The sequence below is a fragment of the Schistocerca americana genome, chromosome 6 (genome assembly GCF_021461395.2).
Source record: "Schistocerca americana isolate TAMUIC-IGC-003095 chromosome 6, iqSchAmer2.1, whole genome shotgun sequence".
Lineage (NCBI taxonomy): Eukaryota > Metazoa > Arthropoda > Insecta > Orthoptera > Acrididae > Schistocerca > Schistocerca americana.
The window spans coordinates 271986312-272013518 of NC_060124.1; the positions used below are offsets into that span (position 1 = coordinate 271986312).

At 45.6% G+C, this 27207-nt stretch overlaps 1 protein-coding gene across 1 annotated transcript in view; it reads left to right on the forward strand.

Annotated features, from left to right (window-relative positions):
• LOC124620087 (protein dachsous) overlaps positions 1 to 27207 on the forward strand; it is a 327560-nt gene that overhangs the window by 214911 nt on the left and 85442 nt on the right. Inside the window, exons 16-17 of the mRNA XM_047146756.1 lie at positions 8988 to 9374; positions 15902 to 16271. Of these exons, the coding sequence (XP_047002712.1) occupies positions 8988 to 9374; positions 15902 to 16271 (757 nt within the window). The remainder of the gene's footprint in view (positions 1 to 8987; positions 9375 to 15901; positions 16272 to 27207) is intronic.

The window sequence follows — 27207 nt, forward strand, 5'->3', positions numbered from 1 at the left end:
TTCTAAACGACAATGCGAAATGGTGTCAAATGACCTCGTGAAGTCTAGGAACAGTCAGAATGCTGATGTCTATAGGACAGTGGATTTCACGGAAGAACAGAGCGAGCTGAGTGTCGCAAGATCTCTGTTTGCAGAATCCATGTCGATTTTATAGAGGATATTTTCGTTCCCCAGAAACTTCGTAACACGTGAGCATAAAACATGTGGCATAATTCTGCAGCAGATTGACGTCAGCCATATAGGCCTATAATTGTGTGCATCTGTCCTACGACTCTTTTTTGAAGAGGGGAATGACTTGCACTTTTTTCCAGTCAGTAGGTACCCTTCGTTGCTCCACCTACCTATGATGAACTGCTGAGTAGCTCAAATCATTCGTAAAAGACAGCTTAGCGGAATGTTTCTACAGAGTTTCCACCGGAAGAATGTCATTTTCCCTGCTTCAACCACTGGCTTGTCGGCTAGCGGTTTCGATGAATGTGCTTTTCAGTTCGATTGAACACCGTACAAGAAATAGACCGGTTCTAAACGTTATCTCCTTCAGAAACGCATGACATCCCCGTCTTCGAGTACATGGCTGTACCACAACATAGGCCCGTCGCACTGTTCTCCCCTTTATTCGCTTCCGCCCGGTGCGAAGCTTCGACCCGCACGGAGACGGCTGCATGCTGGGACACGGTGTGCGGTTCACCTCGGCGCGCTGCCTCCTAATCGCCTGGCGATGGGAGAGCGAGCATGAGAAAATTCACCGGCCAATCGCCGCAGCCTGCCTACGCTCATAGCCGGTAATAACGGGGGGACGAGGCCGGCACTCGCAGAAACGGAAGCCCTCCTTCAACAAATGCACAGTCTACCCGCCTGCGATTCCCCTCCCCGGCTTTTTATTCTGCCCGGCGTGCACCTGCGAACTGTAATTGAACGGGAACAGGTTAACTACTCGCGAGTGCGCAACTGGAATGATCGGTGCGAAGCAGAATCCATTAGGCCACACCCACGTTATCACAGCGGCTAACGAGATGGCGAAAAATTGAGCGTGCGTGGGAACAAGGAAAGGGAAAAAGGGAAGCTGTTTAACGCTGTTGACCTCGCGTTGTAAAGGGCCTTTTAGCGGCGGTGTAAGTAGCCCACCCCCCTCCCCCCTTTTTTTTCTTTTTTTTTTTTTTTTTTTTAGGATCAGCGGTTCCTCCAGATTCTTCGACCCGATCCTGCGAACTCGCAGATCTTCGTGGCTGTGGTCCAGTTTCAGTTTCTCGGGCTGTTGTACGTGCAGCTCCGAAAATCTTCTCTACTTCTATACGTTTTCTCCACGCTGATAAGACGATAAGCTGTAATTCACGCAGCTGTGTCAAGTAATAGTGAAGACGCAACAAACGCCAACGTGGTACGTGCGTAACTCCAGATGTTTGCATTCTTGTTAAATCTACTTTCTACTATGGTTCAAATGGCTTTGAGCACCATGGGACTTAACATCTGAGGTCATCAGTCCCCTAGAACTTAGAACTACTTAAACCTAACTAACCTAAGGACATCACACACATCCATGCCCGAGGCAGGATTCGAACCGGCGACCGTAGTGGTCGCGCGGTTCCAGACTGAAGCGCCTAGAACAGCTCGGCCACACTGGCCGGCCTACTTTCTACAACTGGGCTCTTTTGTGGTAGGGGTTAGGTGAAGAAAGGTTGAAAAGTAAATGGAACATACTCGTGGTTGTTTTACAGGTAGGTCCAGTTGTCGATTTATCATCCGATCACGCACTCACAGGGGCAGTATTGTCCCAGAAAGAAACTGAAACAGTTCCCGCCAAAGTTTCGCGGGCTTCTTCCCTCAGTTGTGGAGTAAATTCCGATACTGATAATCTCGACCCAAATGGGAACCACTTAGCCTCACTCCGGGAGCAGATTCAGGTTTCAGTTCGCGGCGGGGGGGGGGGGGGGGGGGGGGGTTCACAGTCTACCCCACACCCAATGTAACTTTCTGTCAGGCCACACTTTTAGCACGCCGATGATCGCTAGGATTTTAATTCTTCTTCTTCGTTCAAACGGCTAACCCTAGTGTCTGCAGCCACAGCTTACTCTCTTCAGCACATCTCTTCGTCTCCAAGTATGAGCAACATTCCATCTCACTGACCAGGGTTTTTTTAAGTAGGATTTTCTCGGTCGTCCCGTATGCTCTCGCCTTGCGAAAATGTTGTGTAGAAAAATATCGTGTCTAATTAAGTGGCCAGTGAATTTTTGCAAGTCTTGGTCTATAACACTCACTCGTTCCTCCTTCTGTTCAATTTCTTGTAGAACAATCTCGTTTGTTTTGTTATCAGTCCAGCTGGATTTTGTGATTTTCCGCCGGCCGAAGTGGCCGTGCGGTTAAAGGCGCTGCAGTCTGGAACCGCAGGTCCGCTACGGTCGCAGGTTAGAATCCTGCCTCGGGCATGGATGTTTGTGATGTCCTTAGGTTAGTTAGGTTTAACTAGTTCTAAGTTCTAGGGGACTAATGACCTCAGCAGTTGAGTCCCATAGTGCTCAGAACCATTTGTGATTTTCCTCCAGAGCCACATTTTAGCAGCTTCGAAGCGAGCTACCTTTTGCTTTGCTAACGTCCTGGTTTCACATTCGTACTTCAACCACGAAGCTGATATGCTTATTCAGTAAAAGATACTTCTTAGTTTGGAACGCGTTTTAGGCCAGTGCTATTCTTCTCTTGATTTCCATGAGACATCTGTTGTTTTCCTCCACAGTACTAATAATATAGTAACTTCGGTTAATTCCTCCAGTTGCTCACAGCCGCCGGCCGGAGTGGCTGAGCGGTTCTAGGCGCTTCAGTCTGGAACCGCGCGACCGCTACGGTCGCAGGTTCGATTCCTGCCTCGGGCATGGATGTGTGTCATGTCCTTAGGCTAGGTAGGTTTAAGTAGTTCCAAGTTCTAGGGGACTGATGACCTCAGAAGTTAAGTCCCATAGTGCTCAGAGCCATGTGAACTTTTTTTTCTTTTGCTCACAGCCTATTTTTATCTCAGCGTTACCTCCATCCCCTTTCTTGTCTCTAACCATCACTTTTGTCTTCTTGATATTTAGTTGCAGTTCTGTTATCTCTTGATTTGACATCTTCAGGATTTTATTTAGTTCTTTCTCTGAATCCGCCACTATTGGAATGTGATCAGCAAATATGAAGCAGTGAATATGAATACCATTAATGTTGATACCAGTCGTCTTTCCTTTCGATGTTGTTACTGCCTCGTCGCTGGACATATTAAATAAGTAAGCTGATGCATGCCACCCACGTTAATAACAACAACAATAAAATATATTTAATGTTTAATATAATAATAATAATAATTATCACTTGTATATTCAGTGCTTAGAACATCAGTTTAGCACAACTTCGAAGAAAAGGAAAAGCATTCATCTGAAAATATGAAAAATTAATGTATCCTGCGGTTGATTCGAGAACGGGGGAGAAGCTTTGACAATATTGTTAAGTTCATAATTTACACAACATAAATTCGTAGTGTGCAGTCACCGTTATCATTATTTCACTTAGCATTATGATTATGGACACTGGTCTGCACTCTATGATTGTGCGAGGGAAATGGTGTTTCCATCAATCGTTTCCTCCTAAGTTGAGGCAGTCAATCTTTTTGGGTTTCTCGGGGCTCGTTCACTTTCTGTTTTGCCTGAGTTTTGCCAGTTCTGTCTGTGGACTCACGAACCCTGTCAGATTTATTCCTGAAAGCAGGTGCAGTTAACCTGTCAACGTGCGTCTTTTCCCTGTCTGAAATGTGCTCTGCAAGTGATCAGGCTGCAATATCCTGCGCATATGTTACCTCTCTCACAAGCAGCTGAAAAGTATCCTGTCTTAAACACAGCCCGTAATATTCTACAATTCCCTACTATTTTCGAGACTGGTAGTCTTCATGCTATGTTATTCTCATATTACCACTAACTCTCCCCCGACTCTCACCCCCCGTTCTTTAAGGAATCGCACTCCACTGTATAAAACGGCTTCAAACGTGTGATTACTTTACTTTGGTAGTCGCTAAGTGCCCTCATTATCTAAAATCGGACGAGCTAATTTGGGTAACTTGCGCTCCGTTTTAAGAAAAGCTAGTTTTTCACGCTTCTCAGTGTTTATGACATTACGGTGGAACAATATGCGGGCTGGGGTGGGCGCTAATTATTTGGGAACTAATTAACCGTTGCAGCTTGATGTCAACAAGTGTCAGTGTTCATCACATCAAGTGTCCCAGCGTCCTTTGTATTTCCTCCCCTGTATTACTACACATTAAAAGCTCCTATCCAGATTTGTACTTTGAATGCAGAGTGTACGAGGGGTCATAGTTGTACTCTGCTGCACCAAAGCGGAACGTATGGATTCTCGTTACTCACCCGCCTGGTATCTTCTAAAGGTGCCCTGTGCAGAAGCAGCTCGTGGGTCGTGGAGTTTGTCTCTTTTGATGTGAGGCTGTAAGAATCGTCTAGAGAGTGGGCTAAGGCTTTCTAACTGCTGCCGAATTCAGAGATGCCAGTGGCTTTTCACTAAAAGAAACGACGTAACAGGTCAGGTCAGCTGCTAGTAAGTTACAGAACAAATATTTGACTACAACGTGATATGTGGTACAGGCCAAGCAGCTAACAGTGATTATCTTCGTCCACATGACTTTTCTGCACAAATCGTTTAACACAATAACTTCTTATTCCCACACTCTACCTTGCACTGTTCGGAGAGCGCTTAACCAAGCTGTTGAACGTGCGGCCTTGCCTACCGCCGTACCGAGCATCCGTCGCAACCGTTCGCTCACTCGCCCCTGTCCAGACGAAGCCGCCCAGAGTGCTTACATAAGACTACAGCTGTTAAAAAATACCAGTAACGAGAAGAATCTAAAAATTCTATGATGGGTTACTATTGAGGATCGCCTGGATGACTGTCAATAAAATCTCAGTTATTTATCTTAAATAAATGTTAATAAATGATAGAATGTCTGTACCTCACTCCAGCTCTCACGTCATACATGAGTTAACATTATCGTCCTTAATTACTAACAGAGGTTTGGGACTCAATGGTATGGCTCAGTGCCAGAAATGCTACGTCGTATCTCCGTAACTATTTATCGTACAACGGTATATCATTCTCCAAGTACAGCTAGTGGTCTGTGTGGATACTATCTGCAAAATACGTTGCAAATAGAGTTACTAGTAAAGAAGTAATAATTTAAACGAGATGCCTGGTGTTGTTTTACTGTGCGAACAGCGAAAACGCAATAATAATTTTCCTTTCGTTATTTTGTGGAGGCTGTCAGAGTGAAAAAGCTTCGTAAAGGTTTCAAACTATGTGTTAAGTTTTTTGCAAGTCGTTCTGAACAAAATAGTACAAATTAACAATCAAGTCATAGAATTACATGCAGTGGACAAAAACACGGGAACACCAAAACCACAACACATTACTAAGCCTAATATTGTGTATGATAACCGTTAGAATTCAAAACAGCTTCTAATCGTCTCGTAATGTGGAAACACAGGCCCTGTGTGGTTTTCAAGTGAATCTCATACCACTCTTCGAGCAAAATAGTGGAATTTCAGGTGTCGAGCCGCGCGGGGTAGCCAACCGGTCTGGGGCGCCTTGTCACGGTCCGTGCGCCTCCCCACGACGGGGGTTCGGGTCCTCCCTCGGGCATGGGTTAGTAGATGAAGTAATGTGTAGGCTTAGGGACCGATGACCTAGTAGTTTGGTCCCATAAGAACTTACCACAAATTTCCAATTAAAAGGAAAGGTATTTCAGGTAACGAGGATGGAGATGGATGGCACAAAGGTCTCGTGATTGTCGTGACCTTGGGAGGTGCGACAGTTGCTCCTCGCGCTCACAAAACCAGTCTTGGACAATGAGAGCTGTGTGAACAGAGGTCCTGTGCTCTTGGAACACAACAGCACCATTGGGGAACAAACATTGTACCACATGATAGAGATGATCAGCAATAATGTTCACATATTTTTTGGCCGTAATGCTACCTTGCAGAGTAACCATAGGATCCCTGGAATACTCCGACAGGTGGCCCAAATCATCACCAAAACCCCGCAACGTTTCACTATTGGGACATAAACTCGGACACAAGTTGGAAACAGTGCAAATTTTCTTCCAGCGCTCCATTGTCCAGGTTTCTTGGCTTCGGCATTACTGATGAGTGCTATTGTAATTCCAGCTCGCCCTCTAATCCCCTGCTTACGGAGCTGCCTCCGTGTTGTTTTGGCACTGACCACGTTCGCGAATATGACATTCAGTTCTGCAATGACTTTTGCATTTGTCGTCCTCTTACTTTTCGTCACAATCCTTTTCAGTGACCGTCCATCACGCCTGCTCACCACACAGTTTCGTCCGTGTTGTGACTTAGCACATGATCGTTTTCAGTTTCCTCTGTATGCCCTATACACTGAAGACCCAAAGAAACTGGCACACCTGCCTAATATCGTGTAGGGCCCCGCGAGCACGCTGAACTGTCGCAACACGAAGTGGCATGGGCTCGGCTAATGTCTGGAATAGTGCTGCAGGGCTGTCCATAAATCCGTAAGAGTACTAGGGGGTGGAGATATCTTCTGCATCCACCAGCTTGAACAGTGCCCTTCTGACATGCAGGATCCATGGATTCATGAGGTTGTCTCCATACCCGTACATGTCCCTCCGCTCGATACAATTTGAAACGAGACTCGTCCGACCAGGCAGCATGTTTCTAGTTATCAACAGTCCAATGTCGGTGTTGACGAGTCCAAGCGAAGCGTAAAGCTTTGTGTCGTGCAGTCTTCAAGAATACACGTGTGGGCCTTCGCGTCCGAAAGCCCATATCGATGATGTTTCGATGAATGGTTCGCACGCTGACAGTTGTTGATGGCCCAGCATTGAAATCTGCAGCAATTTGCGGGAAGGTTGCACTTCTGTCACATTGAACGATTTTCTTCATTCCTCGTTGGTCCCGTTCTTGCAAATCTTTTCCCGGCCGCAGCGATGTCGGAGATTTGATGTTTTACCGGATTCCCGATATTCACGGTACACTCGTGGAATGATCGTACAGGAAAATCCCTTCATCCCTACCTCGGAGATGTTGTGTCCCTGGACTCGTACGCCGACTATAACGACACGTTCGAACTCCCTTAAATCTTGCTAACCTGACATTGTAGCGGCAGTAACCGATCTAACAACTGCGCCAAACACTTGTTGTCTTGTATAGGCGTTGCCGACCGCAGGGTCGTATTCCGCCTGATTACATTTGAGATCGCGTGCCTATACGCTTTGTTTGGCGCTTCAGTGTATATGTACGATATGGTGCCTCTTGAGACGTCAAATACTCGATGACGGAAGCATCCACCATACGAGCACCAGCCATTTGCTCACGTTCCAGTTCACTTAGCTCTGACACAACGCCATCACAACTACACAGAACACTGTTTCGAACGCGACTGAGACTTGCAATGTAGTGAAGATGCACAGGTGCCGTTAGTGGTCACACGCGCTCGAGAGCGCAACCATTAGTATCGGCTGGGACCTGCATTTATGTTCGAGCATGCATTTCTCGCGTTGGCTCCATATTTTTGTCCAATTCCTGTATTTGTGGCTCAAAATGGTTCAAATGGCTCTGAGCACTATGGGACTTAACATCTATGGTCATCAGTCCCCTAGAACTTAGAACTACTTAAACCTAACTAACCTAAGGACATCACACAACACCCAGTCATCACGAGGCAGAGAAAATCCCTGACCCCGCCGGGAATCGAACCCGGGAACCCGGGCGTGGGAAGCGAGAACGCTACCGCACGACCGCGAGCTGCGGACTGTATTTGTGTTTTAAGGACATTTCAAGGTAAAGCCGTCGGCACACGGACCGTGCTGTCGAACGTTAACGTTGAGCGTGCCAGCTTCGACGTGCTGCTGAACTCTCAGATACGATGCGACTTGTGCATACGGTACGTGGGCCCCAACGTGGTATACGCGATCGCAATGCACTCCAGCGGCAGTTGAGGGATGTTTCTAGTTCGTAAATCACATTGTTTACTGATCGGGCGCGCGTAAAATTCCCACGTTACCTCTATTAAAACGCACATTTCCTCCATCGTCCATGAAAAGGAAAGTACCATGTCCAATCAATAAGGACACAGGCTTATAAAAGTTCCATTACAAACAGTGCGATACAAATTTTGAATACTTCTCCAGATAAGAAAGACGCGAACCAACGTCCCAACAAACAACTCATTACTGATTAGTGACGCTACTCATTACGCTTCTTTATATATATATATATATATATATATATATATATATATATATATTGTTCGTTGCGTTTGGTCTGGGCGGACGTCACAAGATATCCGTACAAGTTGATCGTTGATTCTTTGACTCAGTTTTTTTATTACAGAGAGCACACAGCCCTCTGACTGAACACGCTCAGCTACCGTGCCGGCTTACGCTAAACCAGCGATACACGCCTAACGTCTGATCATATTATGTTACGCCTTGCTGAAAACCTTAATCGTAGATATGTTACTAATTGAATTTTAATTATAACAAATTGTACCAAGAACAAGGGTGGATCTTCAGTCTGTCGCTGCCTTCAAATACCCTACTCTCATAATACGCAAGTTACAATAATTCTTTTGCCACGAATATGATGTTTCTCATTATTTTATTGGAATGAATCACACAGTTAACAACGGGTTTTCCAGTGATTTTCAATTTGCTGGTGCTCAGAAACGGCATATATACATATAGGCTTGAAATGAATGCCAATACGGCGCCTCACAACTCTGTACTGGAGGGAGACGGCGTGCGTGTGACGTAGGTGGCGTTGTGCCATCTCATTGGTCAACTCTGTCAAACATGTGGTTGTGTTTACTGTGTTTAGAGGGCGCTCTCGTCAGATCTGACGTTTGCGTCGTCACCGAGAGAGCGACAGCGGGGCGGTCGTCTGCAGCGGCTCTAGCCCTTGTTGCAGGCGGCGGCGGCGTCGGCGGCGGAGGCGGCAACGTGACGTACGAGATCCCGGCGGGCGTGGCCGACGACCGGTTCGCGGTGGACGCCCGCACGGGCGTGGTGCGGCTGCGCGCCGCGCTCGACCGCGAGCAGCGCGCCTCGTACACGCTGCCCGTGTACGCGTCGGCGGCGGCGCCGGGGGCGGCGGGGGCGGCGGCGGCGGCCGGCGGCGACGCGCACCACGCCGCGCTCTTCGACGTGGCCACGCTGCGCGTCTACGTCACCGACGTCAACGACCACGCGCCCGAGTTCTCGGCGGGCGCCTGCTACCCGCTCTCCGTGCCCGAGAACAGCGAGCTCGCCGCCATACACACCGTCGTCGCCTTCGACCGCGACGAGGGCCCCAACGCCCGCATCACCTATTCCATCACCGGTACGGCCTCACCTCCTTAGCAAACTACTGTCCCAAGTCCGGTCTCGAAACTTACACCTCAGTTGGAATTGCTCCGGGCAGTGACAGGTGACGTGTCAAGCGGACTTCGACACCATAAATCGATTTGGCACTACAACAAATAAAACGTGTTGCACGATTCGGCCTCGAGTACAGCAAAATTCATTTGAAACTTCCGCGGTCACAGTCCGTGGTCAACGCGTAAAAGCAGTCGCTAACGTTTCGTCCCCATCACCAGGAGACATCTTCATAAATGAGATACTGGCAGAGGCATAGGCTCTTCGCCGGTGCAGAAAAGTATTCGCTCACGCTCCGCCTGCAGCTGGGGAAGAAACGTTAGTGAATACTGCACGACGGCCTCTGCCTCTGTCACGTCTCACCTCTGAGGATGCCCCTAGCAAACAAGAACGAAACGTTAGTGAATAGTTTTACGCATCAGCCACGGGCTCTCAGTCCATACCGTTTTACAATAGCAAACACTCGTCTTGAAAGGCTTCATTTTGAAACAAAATTTCTACTTCTTTTACTTGTACCCATATATGTTTCTGTTACTGTTACAGTATCGTCAGTGACACTCTTTCTTATTTTCTTATTTCTGTCGACTACGTAATGCCTCCAGTGAATCCATTCTTGTTTCACGTGGCACACAGAGACAGTGATATATACTGGCTGTAATGGGTATAGGTCTACATATTTCTATCGCTGACTGTGGCCAGTTAGTGAACAACGCAGAGTCACTATTTGCTTGATTTACAGACTGTACCTCCGAGTATATATGGCAACAGCGAGTCACTAATGTTTATTTTCCCCCGGGCAGCAGGTCGGGTGTTGAAGTGTGGACACGTGGACGCACTTAGAGCTGCAGTTACGGCCATGCAGAAAATATCAGGTCGTAGATTCTGACGCAGAGAAAAAGCAACCAACATACTGATGTGTACGCATATAAAAATATCTCCACTTACGCTAGTTTCACCCAACAGACATAATATATATGCATCGACAGTTAGCGTTTCGGTTTCGGTTTTTCAGCTTCTTATGATTCCGTACCTCAATCGATGAAAACAGAACCTTGGTAGTTCGTCCGCTTTTATGTCAGTCCGACTGTTGAAAATACTTTCTCTTTCTGATACGTATTTCAGAGAAATATTCACTTGAGGTTTTTCACCATGATCTGACAAAGCACACGCACCTGAGGGAGGTTACGTTCTTATATTAACAGAAAAAAAGTACGAATGCTAGTAAAAAATCTACCTATAGCTGTATACTAAGTATATATATGTTGCGAGAACCTGTTTGTTGGTGGTTCATGCTGTAATCCTAAACATTTTAGTTTTCATTACACAAATAATGACGCGCTGGATGAAGAAAATCACTATCAAAGACTATGATTTTTTATTATTATTTGTGAGAAATTATGTATATGAGAAATTGTGTACACTGTAATGAAGAGAAGTGCAAAGTGTTTTTACAGTTAATTTTGTGTCGAATTGATTTTGAAGGAAAAGAAGGGGATAAGATGAAATAAAAACCTAACAACGTGTGGGATATCTTAAGCCAAATTTTCTTGGATTTCACTACGCACACAGACAGTGAGAAGTATAGGCCCATATTTTCGAAATTACACTCTGTAAAGTGCCAACATTTCGGTTTCTTATTTGTCTGTACGTATTTCAGAGCGAAAATCTCATCTAGAAGGTTTACAAGCCCCGTATGACGCTTTTCGTCGGAGCTTGGTGAAACATTCGCACCACAGTTGTGCGAAACTCTACCTCACTGTTGTTGTATGGTAAAATTGCTCTGTGCTGTTCCTACTTTATGTTATTAAACGAGTATCGTCACAACGGATGTTCTCTGACATCAGATTTTTTAAGAAAGTTACAGTTCAAACATTAAAAAAAAACACCCTCTAATAAGTGGAACGGCCTATTAAAATCCGATCCACGTGCTCTCATTTTCACTCACAGATTTATACGGATGCGTGAATTACTAAAAACTGCTTGGCTGCTCACTACAAGCAAAGCCCTGGCCAGCAGCCTTGAAAAATACACTAAACTCTCGTACTTAACAGTTCCACACAGCCACCGTACAGAATCTGCAGGCTGCAGGTAAATCAGCTTGCGGTCCATCGCAACGTCGTTTCTCTGTTTACCGCACTGCGTCACTCAGTTTCGTGCCGCGCCGTGACCTCCACTCAGAATGGCTAATGTGCCAACATCGAAGTGTTATTAAATTGGCACTAGTGTCCATTAAATCTCTGTCATTAACGTCGAGTGTGATTTAGGCTGTATCCCACCACATGTTGCTCGCTATTCATGTGTCTCTCTTTTTCTTACTTACCGATTTTGACGTCAGTTCATTGATGCTATTTGACTAATGGCGTGCATAAAGAGAGGGAAACCAAACTCTCATAACTTCTAATCAAAGCTAACGTAAACCTGAAATATGCTCATAGAAGCGACGGCGTTGTTCGGTAAGTAATGTCAGATAGAGAAAGAAAGAAGGAACGATCTCGCAAGTAAATCTGTTCGCGCTGTCTTCGTTCTCTCGTTGGGATAAAAAACTTCCGTAATTAAACTAGTTTCGGACGCGAAACATTGCCAGATTCGTGGTCTTTTGAGGGTGTAGAGTATCTCATTTACTTTCAATGTATGTGACTTCTTGCTACCATAGTTAACAACTTCTGTACGTATTAAGTCTAAAATTAATGTTTCGTCGTTTGTACTCGAAACTCATTGCCCCGGACCATTTTCTGAGCCCTCAAATCCTTATACGTGGTAACCACGCCCAATATCTTCAGCTTTTTTTATTTATTTTGTCATATTATAAATGTGCAAAGACCTGTATATACTGCGTAATACACTTGCTTCATTATGATTTCGCAAGCACTTAATTTTAAAAAATGAGGGAAAATGTTTATAGAAGTGATTTTAATAGCCAATGAGTCATGTTTAGCAGGTTAAGGCCTATGTAGGACTGGTGACGCGAAACTTGGGCGTTAGTCTGATTTATTGTAATCAGCGAAGTATGGACTCTCAGTCTCTATCAGTAGAAAAAAAAGTTTCAGTGTCTCTTTAGGTAAGTCTTCGTGCTGGTGTTTCAACGTTGCAAGCGACGAACTGGAGAAAAAATTGAGTATTCATTCGAAACACGGTTGCGAAAGGATCATGACCTGTTTCAGACGTTAGAGGTTATCACATCTGGACTGGTTAGTTATAATATGAAACATGGCTTTCGATGTCGTGAATAATCGCGTCAACATTAGAACGTTTAAAATTTTTTGTGTTCTGCTATTTTCAAACGATGCAAACGGCATTGTGAAACACGTTAAAAGTAGAGTATATAATTTAGCAAGTGGGGTAAGGGTAACTGTAGCTCATGTTGGAAAGAGAATAGAATTCACTGAATTTGGAAAAAAAAGAATCTGTTTCTGATCCAGAACACTCGTGAAATATTAAAATGTGAGTGAAGTCGAAAATTTAACATTTTAATGACTGAAGACAAATAACACATAGGTTTGCAGGATCGTTTTTAGGAAATAAGTGCGTCGTCGTCATTACAACAATAATTCGGAAGCTTGCGTACTTAGCGTTCTTACACTTTATTACCTCCTAGTATATCAAGTTCTGGGGCAACTCTGTGCATTCGAAGAAAAGAAAGAAATATTTGCAGACCGAGCTGTGAACAAGTGGTCAGAAGGGCTGCGTGATGTCAGTCCCTGAAAATCATGCAGACCGTTGTTCAAGAGTCCCGGAGGTGTACTTCTGCACTCCGTGTACACAAACTCCCTCGTGGAATTTGTGATTACTGCGTAATAGAGAGTTCCAAATGAGGATAGGAAACACGTGCGTCACCTACAGGTGATACAGCGGCCATTTGAAATTAACGCACAGATAAACCGCCACAGGGCGCGTGTTATGTTATTTATTACTAGTTCTACTCGTCAGCTGTGATCATCTTTGCTTCTCCGGCAACACTTTAAAGGCTTAAAGATGCACTCGGCAACGTCGTCAACCTAAAATCTGTATTGTTTATTGCGAACGTTTCACTTCGACAAAAGGCCATAGTCCAAATACTTTTAGAAAAGATACGCTACCAGTTCAGTCCCCTTGAAAAGTCGTTCTTGCTGTTGCCTTGTCTGCACTTCATATACTCTTCATTTGTTCCATCGTCAGTTACTTTGTTACTAAATACCAAACCTTGTCTATGCCTCGATCAGAACAATTAAGTCATTGACAACTGAATTTGTAAAGGGGCGAAATTGTCGTTCGAAGGTGACCGCGCACGTGAAGTGGCTGCTGTAGAAATATCTGCGCCGTCCCTAACTGGCTGCGTTCACACGCATCCCTTTTCACATACGTAGTTGAGTCCGCTCTACACGATGGTAGCAGTTTTGTTACTTCGCTGTACACTTTCGCTGCTAGCTTGGCACATTCTGTCACGTAAATTAAAAACGCCGCACAGAGAAACAACGTCAATAAATTGGAACAATTGGGTTAGCTTTTTATCTGTCCTAAGTAGCACGTGATACAAGAGAGCGATGTAACGACTGCGGAAGGGACAGAAGGCGCGGCGAAGTTCGTTCTCCGATTGTTTGTTGCTAAGCTAAGCGCCCTGTGAACTAGCTGTCTGTCACTTTGTTACTCCGATGCAGGTACACAAATTACACTGGTGTACGAAACGTAAGGACGCACGTAACTTCCGCATGATGTGTCCCTGTCAACTAATACACCTCGATAAAATTTCGACGACACGTAGGAAGAACTACTACAGCATAGCACAATGATAACTTAAATAAATGTGCAATGAGACGAACAAAATGCCATTTGATTCAAAGACAATAATTACTGTGAAGTGACCGTGATTTATGACGGTCCCCTGTACGTTAGAAAAGGTGGGTCGTTATTCTTAATAGGGTGTGTGATGACCACGGAGAGTAACGCACGTCCTGCAACGTGCTCCCGTGTGAGCCATAGTGTTGGTGAGGCGTTCTTGTAGCAGAGCGTTCCCATTCCTGCACCGGCGTGGCTGACGACTGCTAGGTAGTCGCTGGTGCATTGGGGTGAGCTGCAGTAGGCGTCCCCAACGCATCCATCGCGCGCTCGATGCGGGGGGAACGGGCGGACCGTTCGCCGAATATCCTCTCGTTCCAGGAGCTTCTCCACCTGTGCTGCTCGATGGTTTCACACGATGTCACCCGTAAAAATGAAGCGAGGGCCGAGTGCACCACTGAAAAGACACACGTGGGGAAAGGTTACAGTGTCACAATGTCATTGAGAAGTGAGTGTGCCGTATTTAAAGATTTGCAGGTCAGTACGCTCATGGAACATTGTCTCCCAATGCCCTAACATCTGGGGCATCAAAATGATCACGTTCCAGAATGTTCCTGGATCTGTTACGTGTTCCCACTTCTCGCCGTATGAAGGTACGTCCAGTGATCTCGAAGACAGTCGTTTTGGTGGTCCATGTGTTATGATGTGGAGAGGCATTCTATTGCATAGTCGTGCTGACGCCCAAAACTTTGAACGCTTTACTGTCACCAGTCAGCTTCATTGTGTCACTGCACTCCTTCCCGTGTTTGCCTTTTCAGGGGAGCATGCGCCCCTGACTTCAGTTTTATGAATGACACTGCACGACGTCATCGAGTAGCGCCGGTGTAGCAACTCGCGGAACGACGACGACGATGGTGATGGTGATGTTTGGTTGCCCGCATCTCGTGGTCGTGCGGTAGCGTTCTCGCTTCCCACGCCCGGGTTCCCGGGTTCGATTCCCGGCGGGGTCAGGGATTTTCTCTGTCTCGTGATGGCTGGGTGTTGTGTGCTGTCCTTAGGTTAGTTAGGTTTAATTAGTTCTAAGTTCTAGGGGACTGATGACCACAGATGTTAAGTCCCATAGTGCTCAGAGCCATTTGAACCATTTTGATGTTTGGTTTGTGGGGCGCGCAACTGCGCGGTTATCAGCGCCCGTACAAATTCCCAACCTTTGCTCAGTCAAAACTCGCCACATTCACGAATGATGATGAAATGATGAGGACAACACACAGTCATCTCGAAGCAGGTGAAAATCCCTGACCACGCCGGGAATCGAACCCGGGTCCCGGAAGGAGGGGATATTCGGTGAATTTACTGCCCTGCTGACTCGAATCGCATCGAGCACGTGTGGGATGGTGATGGGGGAGGTATTTCAGCACGTCTTCAAGTACCAGCGACCAGGCAGCGCTGGTGAAGGAACGAAACGCCCTGCCAGAAGAACTTGGCAGAGCATGCCGTCCACGACGATCACGCGCCATATTAAGAACCACGTCCCGACTTTTCTAATGAACAGGGGACCATCATAAACCACGGTGACTTCAGTGTAATTATTGCCTCTCAATAAAGACGTTATTTCCGTTCGCGTCGTTGGGCATTCCAAGTTGCATCGAGCTACGTTCCTGGGTAGTGACACATCGTTTTGCCCACCGGGGCCTTACTTCTCTGACGCTGCAATGTGTGTGGTGTGGTGTGTGTGCGCAGGCGGCAACGCGGGCAACCGCTTCAGCGTGGACTCTCAGACGGGGCAGCTGGTGGCGCGGCCCCTGGACCGCGAGGCGCAGGCGCGGTACTGGCTGACGCTGGCGGCGCACGACGGCGGCCGGCCGGCGCTGTCGGCCGCCTGCAACATCTCCGTGTCCGTCGAGGACCTCAACGACAACGACCCGCGCTTCTCGCAGCCGCGCTACGACGCCGCGCTGGCCGAGGACGCGCCGCCCGGCACCGCAGTGCTCACCGTGGCCGCCGCCGACGCGGACCTGGGCGCCAACGGCCGCGTCTCCTACTCGCTCGCCAACGAGAGCCACTGGCTCTTCCGCATCGACAACCGCACCGGCGTCATCACCACCGCAGGGTGCGTACAAAAACAAAGCCCGCGCTCTGCACGCGTGTCTCATCGTGACGCGTCGGAGCGTGCGCGCCCCACCTGCCGAGGGTGCCGCCCTTGTGTAAAAGGCTGCTGTGCAGCTCGGAATCCTGATCTGGTGCACAGATTACTCTCACCACTCCCTGTCGAGTCTTCTCTGGATGCCTCTCTCTCTCTCCTCTTCCAGGTGATTCGCTCTCCAGTGGGCGCCTACATTGAAATTTCCACCCTAAGACGATTTTTCTTTTTTAAAAATAAAACTAGCGCACCCATATATGATTTCAACAAGAAACCGGCGGTTTCGGCCTCCACCAGCCATCTTCAGATCGTTAGAACAATGCGTAAATTCGATCCCTGACATTGCCCATCTGGTTTCCCCTGTGTTTGAGAGTGAACTGCTGCATCTGTCTTCTGATCTGAAGATGACTGGTGATGGCTGAGAACGCTCATTTCTTTTGAAATTAAGAGCGATTGCGCTACAAAATTAACTTTTTAAAAACCATCCCAACAGAATGGGCATATGATTAGTGAAACTGAACAGTTCAAATTTCTAGGTGTTCAGATAGATAGTAAGCTGTCGTCGAAAGCCCACGTTCAGGATCTTGTTGAAAGACTTAAAACCGCCATTTTTACTATTCTAACGGTATCAAAAGTGAGTGATACTTCGACACGAAAATTAGTCTACTTTCCTTATTTTCATTCTCTTATATCGTATGGTATTATATTTTGGCGTAACTCTTCCCATTCTACAACGATATTTTTGGCCCAGAAACGGGCGGTTCTGGCAATAAGTGATGTGAGTTCACGAACCTGTTGTCGACCTCTGTTCACGAGTCTGGGTATTTTGACATTGGCCTCTCAATATGTATATTCCTTATTCTCGTTTCTTGTTACCAACATTAGTTTATCCCCAAGAATAAGCAGCTTTCACTCGGTTAATACTCGGCAGAAATCAAATCTGCATTCGCATCAGACTTCCTTAGCTCTTGTGCAGAAAGGTGTGCAGTATACTGCTGCATCCATTTTCAATAAGCTGCCGCTCGAATTCAAGAATCTTAGCAGTAATCCACGCGCTTTCAAATCGAAACTGAAGAGTTTCCTCATGGGTCACTGCTTCTATTCTGTCGAGGAGTTCCTTGAAAAATTAAGCTGATTCTTACTGTATTGCTGATAGCGTTTACTTAAACTTATGGACTGACTTTTTCCAGGTTGATGAACATTTATTTTTATCTGTTATTATTTTTATGTTGTAATTTCATGTACTGACACGTTCCATGACCTTGGAGATTCGCTCCTCAATTTGGTCCTACGGAACCTGACGTGTAAATAAATAAAAGAAAGCACTAGCGTCTCAGTACTACTGAGATGTCGTTTGTAACAGGAAGCTGGAAGTGGAGGGGAGGAACGATTGATTGCCCGTTATGGGACCTTTACTTTTCATTTGCGTTTATTTAAAAAAAAGGACGCTCTAAAAATTAATAAAATTCAACACGCAATAGCGTCTGAAATAGTTCATTAACAAAAGTCATCCATTATTTTAGAAAAACATAACAGTAAACACATCTCTGTTAAACAATAGACTTGCAGCTCTCGGGATCCTCAACATACGCAAATGTTGAATAAGAAAATATTTTAGCTATGTAGTATAATCTGGTATTTCATGGAAGATCGCCAGCTGGCAATAAGAATATTTACGCAAGGTCCTCCATGAAATGACTTGGCGCCTTCTGTATAATCAAACGTAATAACAGTACAAAACATGACAGGGGAACAGCTCCCCTCTGCTACCGTCACCCAGTCTGTATGTCCGTTCAGTGATACCATTAACAGCATTACATAAAATACACAGTAGCATACAATTACGGTACATTAATATCATTAGTACCGAACAAAAAGAAACCTTTCAAATAGGCATATATAAAAAGCACTATACTATAGCTATTAATGAAATAAAGCAACGTATCTTCATTCTATCAGTGTGTTACTGCGGAGTCAGATACTTGCATACGACGTCAGTCTTTGCTCTTGGTTCTTGCTTCTCCCGCCAATACTAACACTCTCATAAACACCTCCTTTACTGCTTGCGGAACAACACACTGCAATAAAATGCCACCAGTAACAAACTTGAGTTAATAACATGCAGGGGCAACGTTGGAATGTAATCCGCTCCACAGTAATCCACAAGGCCACTTCGTCGGAAGCACGAGAAGCACTATAAGTGGTTTATTATGACACCACGACCAATGCCAGTCTCCGATATCGGAAACACTTAGCATCTTCCGCGGGACTGCCTATTTCCTTGGACATAATCACAGCTTGGGCACATAATCCACAATGCATGTTGCAACCCAGTTTGCACGCCTCGCGCTCCAGATTCAGCCGCGTCCTCGGCGTCGGACACGAACCCGATGCCCTTCGGAGGTGAAGTCGCGAGCCGCAAGCGGCCCCAGAGCCGGCACGACGCATGTTGTGTCCAACTCAATTTTTACTTTGTATTTCTTGCATTCTTATGTGTCTACGGCAGGTTGTACGGTGCACTAAGTACCCTGAATATACTCGACATAACAGTGTTTCTTTTTTATTCTTAGCTCTAATACAACAACAGTAAAGCTTTCAGATTATACTTTACGACTTAACGTTAAGCATAGAGGTTAAATCCACCGACGAAGAAACGGTAAATCATGTAGGTTATACCTTAGGACTTAAGAATAAGTATACACGTTAAACCCAAACTCCAATGACAAAGTTTCGGCAGTTGTTCGGAGATATTCTCTGTGTATTTTGGTATAAAGCACCTGTGTTCACCAACGACTTACCAAAAAGTAATAATGGAATTACGATTTATTTCGTTTTTTATCTCAGTTTCATTGTTTCCGCGAAAATTCCTTCGCAGCAGTGACTGATACTGTATCGTGTCATCTCCAAAACGTACAACACAAAACATAGAGTAATGCAGAAGTACTGTTGTCGATAGCAATTACCTCAGTGAATCGAACAAGTTCCGTCCAAAACAAGATACACACTGTATGCCGTCGAAATTTGCACTGTTGTCCAGATATTTTCAGTACGATACAGAGATGATACCAAATTAAACTAAATTCAGATACTCTGTAACGATCCGCCAAAACTCAAAAAATATTACTGAACAACCTCTGAAACTTTTTCGGTGCCATTCGAGTTCAATCTGTGTATAAAAAAATACAGAATTAATCAGGAAGAATATCACACGAAAGTAGCTAATAAAACATAAAGCGAATGGTTTAAGTTGTTTCTAACGTATTCATCTTGGTGGATTTCTTGGACACCCTTCGGTTTGCGGCAACCACGGTGCATCATCGACTGTTGTCGGGACCTATACTTGTTCTGCAAATAATGTACGCTTACAGCCTCCTCGTGTACACTCTTTGTATTCTACAATACGATTAACCCTCCAGTTACTGTGTGACTCGGTGAGTCTCGGATCAGCACGACCCCTTACGAGTTTAATTCCTAGCCTGTGGCAACAATGAGCTTCAGTGTAGACGCTTGACCTCGCGCTATACGAGGCCCCGTCATTCGTGTATTCCCTGTGTGGCCATTAGTACCCGACTTAGTTACTTGCTGCGCTCAGCCGCCTCCGTAACCAAAGGTACTTCCCCAAACCAGTTTTTCTTTACCATCACATTGTATCGTCGTTACATTACATGTTTATCAATATGTATTCAACTCGTAAACAGGAACGAGTCACGGAAGCTTACGGTAATATTCGCTCATGTTCAGAAAAAAAACAGAAAATCTTCAATGACGAGAGATAGGACCTTCATATTCCTAGGACATGTACATTAATTTGTTCTGCAAAAATTATTAGCATTTCAGTCACCTCGGTTCAGCATATGACCCTTACCTAGTAAGCACAGGGTCCACATGGTCCCTAATAACTTGTTACATGTGTGATGGCATCGACTCATACAACACATGTGGTATAGCCGGGCCAGGGCGAAAATCTGACATCCTGTGACACTAAGAAGCCACGTGTCCGTGCAGCAACATTGTGTTGCTGAGAAATGGCGTCTGGGGTGATGTACAGAAAGGGTATAGCTATGGGTCACAGTGCGCTGGACACGCGCCAACTGTGATTTGCGGTTGTACCCATTAGCACCCCACGCCATGAGGCCGTGCGTCGGCGCTGTATGTCTTGTGCGAATACAGTCACTGCACGCAACTCCACCTGTCTGCGGCGAACCAAAATGCAGCCATCATTTTCAAACAAGCAGAACATGGTTTCGTTCGAAACCTCTAACTGATGCCATTTCTGTCCTGAGTGACGTCGTTCCATACACCACTGCCGTCTAGCACGCTTCTGCACATTTGTCAAAGGTATGCGGAGAAATGGACGATGTGCACGTAACCCATGCCGTAATAAACGATGACGGACTGTCACCCCTGACGGTGTACGGCGTCAGTGCATTACACTGTTCCACTGTTGTGCCAGAGTCGAAGAGGACCCACATCTGTCCTGCAATGCCATTCGGATGAGGTGTCGATTTTTCGTGGGGTGGTCTGGGTGGTGTGACCTGACCCATCTCGTCGTGTTCTACGGCCTTCCGTGAGCCATTCTGCACACACCCGTTGCACTGCCGAAACACTTCATCCCACACGGCAACCAATTTCCCGGATGGTTACATCACACTCTCTCATGTCAATTATGCGTTCTCTTTGAAATTCATTGATTTGACGGTGCGGTTTGCGCGTACGTCTGCGAGGCATCCTTCACATTTGCTCGAGTCACACTGATCCGTTACCTTCGGTTTCATAGTGACAACAAGGCCCGCAGGTACGTCTTACCGGTAGGTGGTGTTGCGCTGTGATATTGATGCTGATCTCGCAGCCGCGGGCCGACATGGTTCAAATGCTAATCATTTCTGGGGAACATACTAAGGTACGTGTCCTGTAAATATGATCGTCTTATTTCTAGTCGTTCATAGTATTCTGTTCTATCGGAACGTAAGGGACTACTCTCGGAATAACAGTTATGTACGAACTTTATGTACTTCTCTATAGTAAGTAAACACGTAAAAAATTTTCCACTTCATAGCAAATGAAAAAAATAATTCATGCGTGTCATGTGTATTAAACGTAATTTTTGACGTGTTACATAATGAAAAATGGTATAGATATAACTTATTGCAACAGTTTTTAAACTTACATTGTTGGGCGAATCCGGCGCAGTTTCAGAGATGCTTTTTCGATACACGTAAGTGATCATTAGGTATGTTAGAGATCACTGCAAAGAAAAAACTCGTTTCGTGAGTATAGTGACATTGTTGGTCCACATCAGAGTGAAAATATCTTTCTTTTAAACCAGTGCTTCAGACCCTTATGAAGTCATGAGATCCGAGGCCAACATTCGGCATTTCGCCTCTTTTTGCCGCGGCTCTTCTGACTGCGAGTAGCAGATCAGCCGATTGAAGCAATACGAATGTTAATTCAAGGCGCTAACAGAATGGCAGAGGTGGAGAATATATCGAGCCACACCTTCGGCTGCATTGCTTTTGGGTGCACTCTGCTGATCTGTAGAGATTCACAGACATTCCTACGACCTACGGTAAGAAGCCTTGTTGCAGTCCGCTCTGTTCATTATATCATTCTATTATGTGCTTAGCGTTGTAGCGTTTGTTAACCAATGAACGAGCGACGAAACAACAAATTGTGATTTCTGACTTGCCATGGTATTATTGTGAAAATCAGTCTTGTAATTGAAGTAAAAACACTGAAAACACAGTGCATACAAGATCCCGTGTGAATGGTGCAGACAGATTTTTCCCTTTTTTTCCAATTTCCTTAGTGATGATTTCATCATTTTCGAAACAGTGAATTTTTGGGTGTGTTCTGAGCTATGAGAACGGCGTATGTGTCAATTCTGATGCCATCATTATATACGTCGCTTAGGGGTAGGAAGAATAAGATAACAGAAACTCCACCAAGCAGTATAAAGTCGCTTCCGGAGTGGGCACAAAAAATGTATTTTTAAAAAGCCCATTTAGTAGTTGCAGGTAAATAACGCAAAACGTGATTTTTAGTCCGTCACTTTGCCATTCACACATTTCGTCTTGGAGCAGTTAAGTGAAAGAAGCCGTTCATTTATGGGCAATGGATAATGAACTGCGAACAACTGAGGAAATGGAAAAATGTTGGTGTTCCTAATGCTGGAATAAATATTTGTACTTTCTCATGTGTTTCGTATTAATACCAGACGACAGTACTTTTGGTGTTGGCATACCTCGCGAGTTTTAAAACTCGTGTCAAAGCAAATAATGTTAAAACAATTGAAGAAAAATGCAGTCAACTGTTATGAGAACTGATTTGTCTGAAAGCAAGAAATAAAATAAATTAGAGAAGCATCTGACGCGCCGTTGAATGATGCTCGGTAAATGTACAGCTTGTAGACTGCACTGTGTACATAATCCACCAGACATTTATCCTCTGGTACTCTTTAAAATACTGAGATTCTAAGTTAAACATTAAACTTTAAATTCTCAATCGGATTTACGTTTACGGTAGGCGATTTGGAGCATCATTCAAAGGCACCTCAAATCTTCCTCTAATCTGTTTTCTTTCTTACTTTTAGAAAAATCGTTTCGTAAAACATTTGACGTTTTGTTCAATTTTTTTATTTCTAAATTTTTATTGACGCTTAAATACCACACCAATTTAACTTTTTTATGCGCAAAATAACTAGGCCTTTAAGATATGAACGTTTTGACACTCATTTCACATGGCTTTAACAGCAAGTATTCGTGAAAGATTTCCCTTTTCTCTCGAGTCGGAAATTAAGCTTTTGTTAATTACTTTACTTTCAAGCAATTAAATTTTTTAATGCAAAACTAGACTTTATGCCGGTAATGTTGTCCGTTTCGCACTCTTCGTTCGCTCCTCTCGAACATTTGACCAGAAAAGAAGACTAAGAGAGAGGTAGTGGTGGACGCGTAGCGAGAGGTGCCTCGAGAATCCAAATACAGTGTTACAGCTAAAGGGGAGTGCAGGTGAATGGAGAGAGACAGTAATCGCGTCAGTTTGATAGGCAGCGGTCGAACTGCGGCCTTTAATGACGATTACCGTAATTTACGACACGTTGAAACCGCTTATTGAAAATAATTCACCGGCTGCATTTCATTTGCCCGCCGGACGGAGTCGCCCCTAAGGTTGCGTACGACTCGGGCGTCCACTAAATCCGGTCCCGCTCGTCGGCCATTCATCTTGTCGAGATCTCCGGAGGCAGCCGCCGCCCTCGCCCCTCGCAGCCACCTGGCCGCAGATGACGTACCGCGCGTCCCAGCCGCTCGCTGGACAATGCGCGTGGCTCCAGGCCCGCCTCGCAAGTCGGGGGCTCCAGGATCGGCGGCGCGCCACACTCGTATGCAGATCGCGCCACTCGCCCTGATTTACAGTCGCCTCTCGGTCGCTCCCTGTACCTCCCTCCCCATCCCCCCAAAGTCCCCGGTAATTTCCTTTGGCTTGGGTATTGGGCTGCAGGGCTGCCTGGACGGAACGATTATCCCCCGGTTAAGGAGATTGGTCATCCCCACTTTGGACAAGAGCTCGGTTGCACCGGTACAATTCTGTCTCAGGAAACCTCGGTGTCGGAGTCTCTGCTTTTTTATTCACAATTCTGTAGATCGCGTTTGGGAGCATGTTGACAGTCAACGAAAATAAAGTCAGCCGAGCACAACATGGTCACTTACAATTGGTTTTGAGCGACCACGATGGGCGCTAAATGGTCATGTGAGGCGTTGTTTTGGTAACAAGATGGGCTACTAGTGCTGACGATGACTCGTAAAGTGTCGAAATCGGTGAACTGCAAAAATTCCACCACATGCCATTAAGACATATGTTAATAAAAATGTACACTCTAAGACAAAAAAACGACTCACCACGAAGGAAATATCTGAATGGGACCTCAATATGTAGACGTGATGTGCATGTCTAGGCAGACATATGATTAAAATTTCAGAAAAAGTGGATGATTTAATCAAGGGAAAGAGCCTTTCACAAACTGAGCAACGCAATAACGCGTTGGTTCACCCCTGATCCTTATGCAAGCAGTTATTCGGCTTAACATCGATTGACAGAGTTTTTGCACGTCGTCCTGAGGATATCGTGCCAAATTCTGCCCTCTTGTCGTATTAGACCATCAAAATACCGAGCTGCTTGGAGGCCCTGCTAATAATGCTCCTGCTGTGAGACGCCAACCCGGATATCGACCGCCGTGTGGCCCGACACCCAGGAATCTTGATCTGGGCTGCCATTTGTTTTCATAGGAGGGCGCCTTTAGTTGTCATCCGCGCCACCATTCATCACAGAGGTGCGTCGACGATATTCTGCGCCCTGTTTTGTTGCCCTTCTTGGTAAACCATCCTGGACTTACTTTTCAGCAAGATAATGGCCGCTCGCGCACTGCTGCTTGTCTTCGAGCTTGCTAAATCCTGCGTCGAACTGCAAGGTTACTGGATGTCCCCCCAAGCATTGTAGGTAATACCCTTCAATCAACTCGCGGTTTTGACATTCTGACGCACTGATTGGACAGAATTTTGTATCACATGCCTCACAAGGACACCCGGCAACTCTAGTAAGTAGGCTGTTTAGGTTTTTATGTTGGTAACGCAAGGTAGCGCTCTGTATGAAAATCACTGACTGTGCTGTGTGCAGTCTGTGGCTGGTTTGCATTGTTGAAATATTCGCTATTGTAGTGGTGGGCAGTTGGATGAGAACAGCGCGTAGCGTTGCGCAGTTGGAGGTGAGCCGCCAGCAGTGGTGGATGTGGGGAGAGAGATGGCAGGATTTTAGGATTTTGAGAGCGAACGATCTGGACGTGTGTCCACCAGAAAGAGTAAATATGTAATACTGGATATCATGAACTGATATTGAACACTATTAAGGTAAATACATTGTTTGTTGTCTATCAAAATCTTTCATTTGCTAACTATGCCTATCAGTAGTTAGTGCCTTCAGTAGTTAGAATCTTTTATTCAGCTGGCAGTATTGGCGCATGCTGTATTGCAGTAGTGTGAGTAACGAAGATTTTTGTGAGGTAAGTGATTCATGAAAGGTATAGGATATTGTTAGTCAGGGCCATTCTTTTGTAGGGATTTTTGAAAGTCAGATTGCATTGCGCAAAAAATATTGTGTGTCAGTTTAAGCACAGTCATTTATACTTTTTCTAAGGGGACGTTTCACTCTGTCAAGCAGTGTCAAGACGAATAGCCAAAGTTCACGTTTCCGCAGTTACCGCACGCAAGTAGGAAAGACGCGAAGGCCACGCTAATCCCTTGTCGACATGTCGCTGCTTATAAACTCGAATTGTAGTCGCGCTACGTTCCATATAAGCTGCAGCAACGCCGTCAAAAGAAAACTTTTTGATCGGCCGTTATACACTGCTGGAAAAAAAATAGTATCCCGTTTTAGAAGTTTACAGTTCACAAAAGATGTGGAGTACATGAAATGATTACATTTACAGATCAATAGCACAACGCATCGAACCATGCGGAAACGCCCATCTTAAAATGGCTCTGAGCACTATGGGACTTAACTTCTGAGGTCAGTAGCCCCCTAGAACTTAGAACTACTTAAAGCTAACTAACCTAAGGACATCACACATATCCATGCCCGATGCAGGATTCGAACCTGCGACCGTAGCAGCAGCGCGGTTCCGGACTGTAGCGGCTAGAACAGATCGGCCATACCGGCCGGCCGCCCATCTTAGTACGTGGTGTAGCCTCCGCGGGCGGCACGCCTGCTCGCACTGTCCACGTAGCTCTGTAACAAAAGTTGAAGGGTCGCACGAGTCAGTTCTCATTCCATCGTATCGCACACGTATTCGGTCGCAGACAGGTCCGCGGGTAGCGCCGGCCAGGGAAGTTGCTGCACGCCTTGTAGACCACGTCGAGCTTCTCGGTCAGTATGTGAGCGAACGTTATCCTGTTGGAACAGCACAACACCTCCCTGTTTGCAAGAATGACAATAGAACCGTTCTAACAACATACTTCACGTACCTAGCGCTGATTAGCGCCCCGTCCACAAACAGAGCTGAACGAGAGTTGTAGGTTGAGGCCTGGCGTCTCTGCGAGACAGCGCTCACCAGATCTGCGTCATATGCGCGACCGACCTTCGCTTGAGTGCAGGCAGAATCTGCTTTCAACACTGAAGACCACGGCGCGCTATTCCATCTTCCGAGACATCCTCTGACGGCACCAATGGAGCCGTGTATGTCGACGCTGTGGCGTTAGAGGAAAGTCGGCGAAAGGTGTGCGTGCCAGTATTCCCGCTGCTAATAACCGGTTCGCAACAGTTCGTGTTGTCATTTCTGGTCTCACAAGCTCTCCTATCTGTGCTTCGTAGCTGTACCACCTGACACTGCTGCCCTTACAATAGGACGATGCTCGGTGGCGTCTGTGCTGCGTGGACGTCCAGAACGTCCATGGAGAAGAAATAAAAATTTTGAGGTTCGCCGATGACATTGTAATTCTGTCAGAGACAGCAAAGGACTTGGAAGAGAAGTTGAACGGAATGGATAGTGTCTTGAATGGAGGATATAAGATTAACATCAACAAAAGCAAAACGAGGATAATGGAATGTAGTCGAATTAAGTCGGGTGATGCTGAGGGAATTAAATTAGGAAATGAGACACTTAAAGTAGTAAAGGAGTTTTGCTATTTGGGGAGCAAAATAACTGATGATGGTAGAAGTAGAGAGGATATAAAATGTAGACTGGCAATGGCAAGGAAAGCGTTTCTGAAGAAGAGAAATTTGTTAACATCGCGTATAGATTTAAGTGTCAGGAAGTCGTTTCTGAAAGTATTTGTATGGAGTGTAGCCTTGTATGGAGGTGAAACGTGGACGATAAATAGTTTGGACAAGAAGAGAATAGAAGCTTTCGAAATGTGGTGCT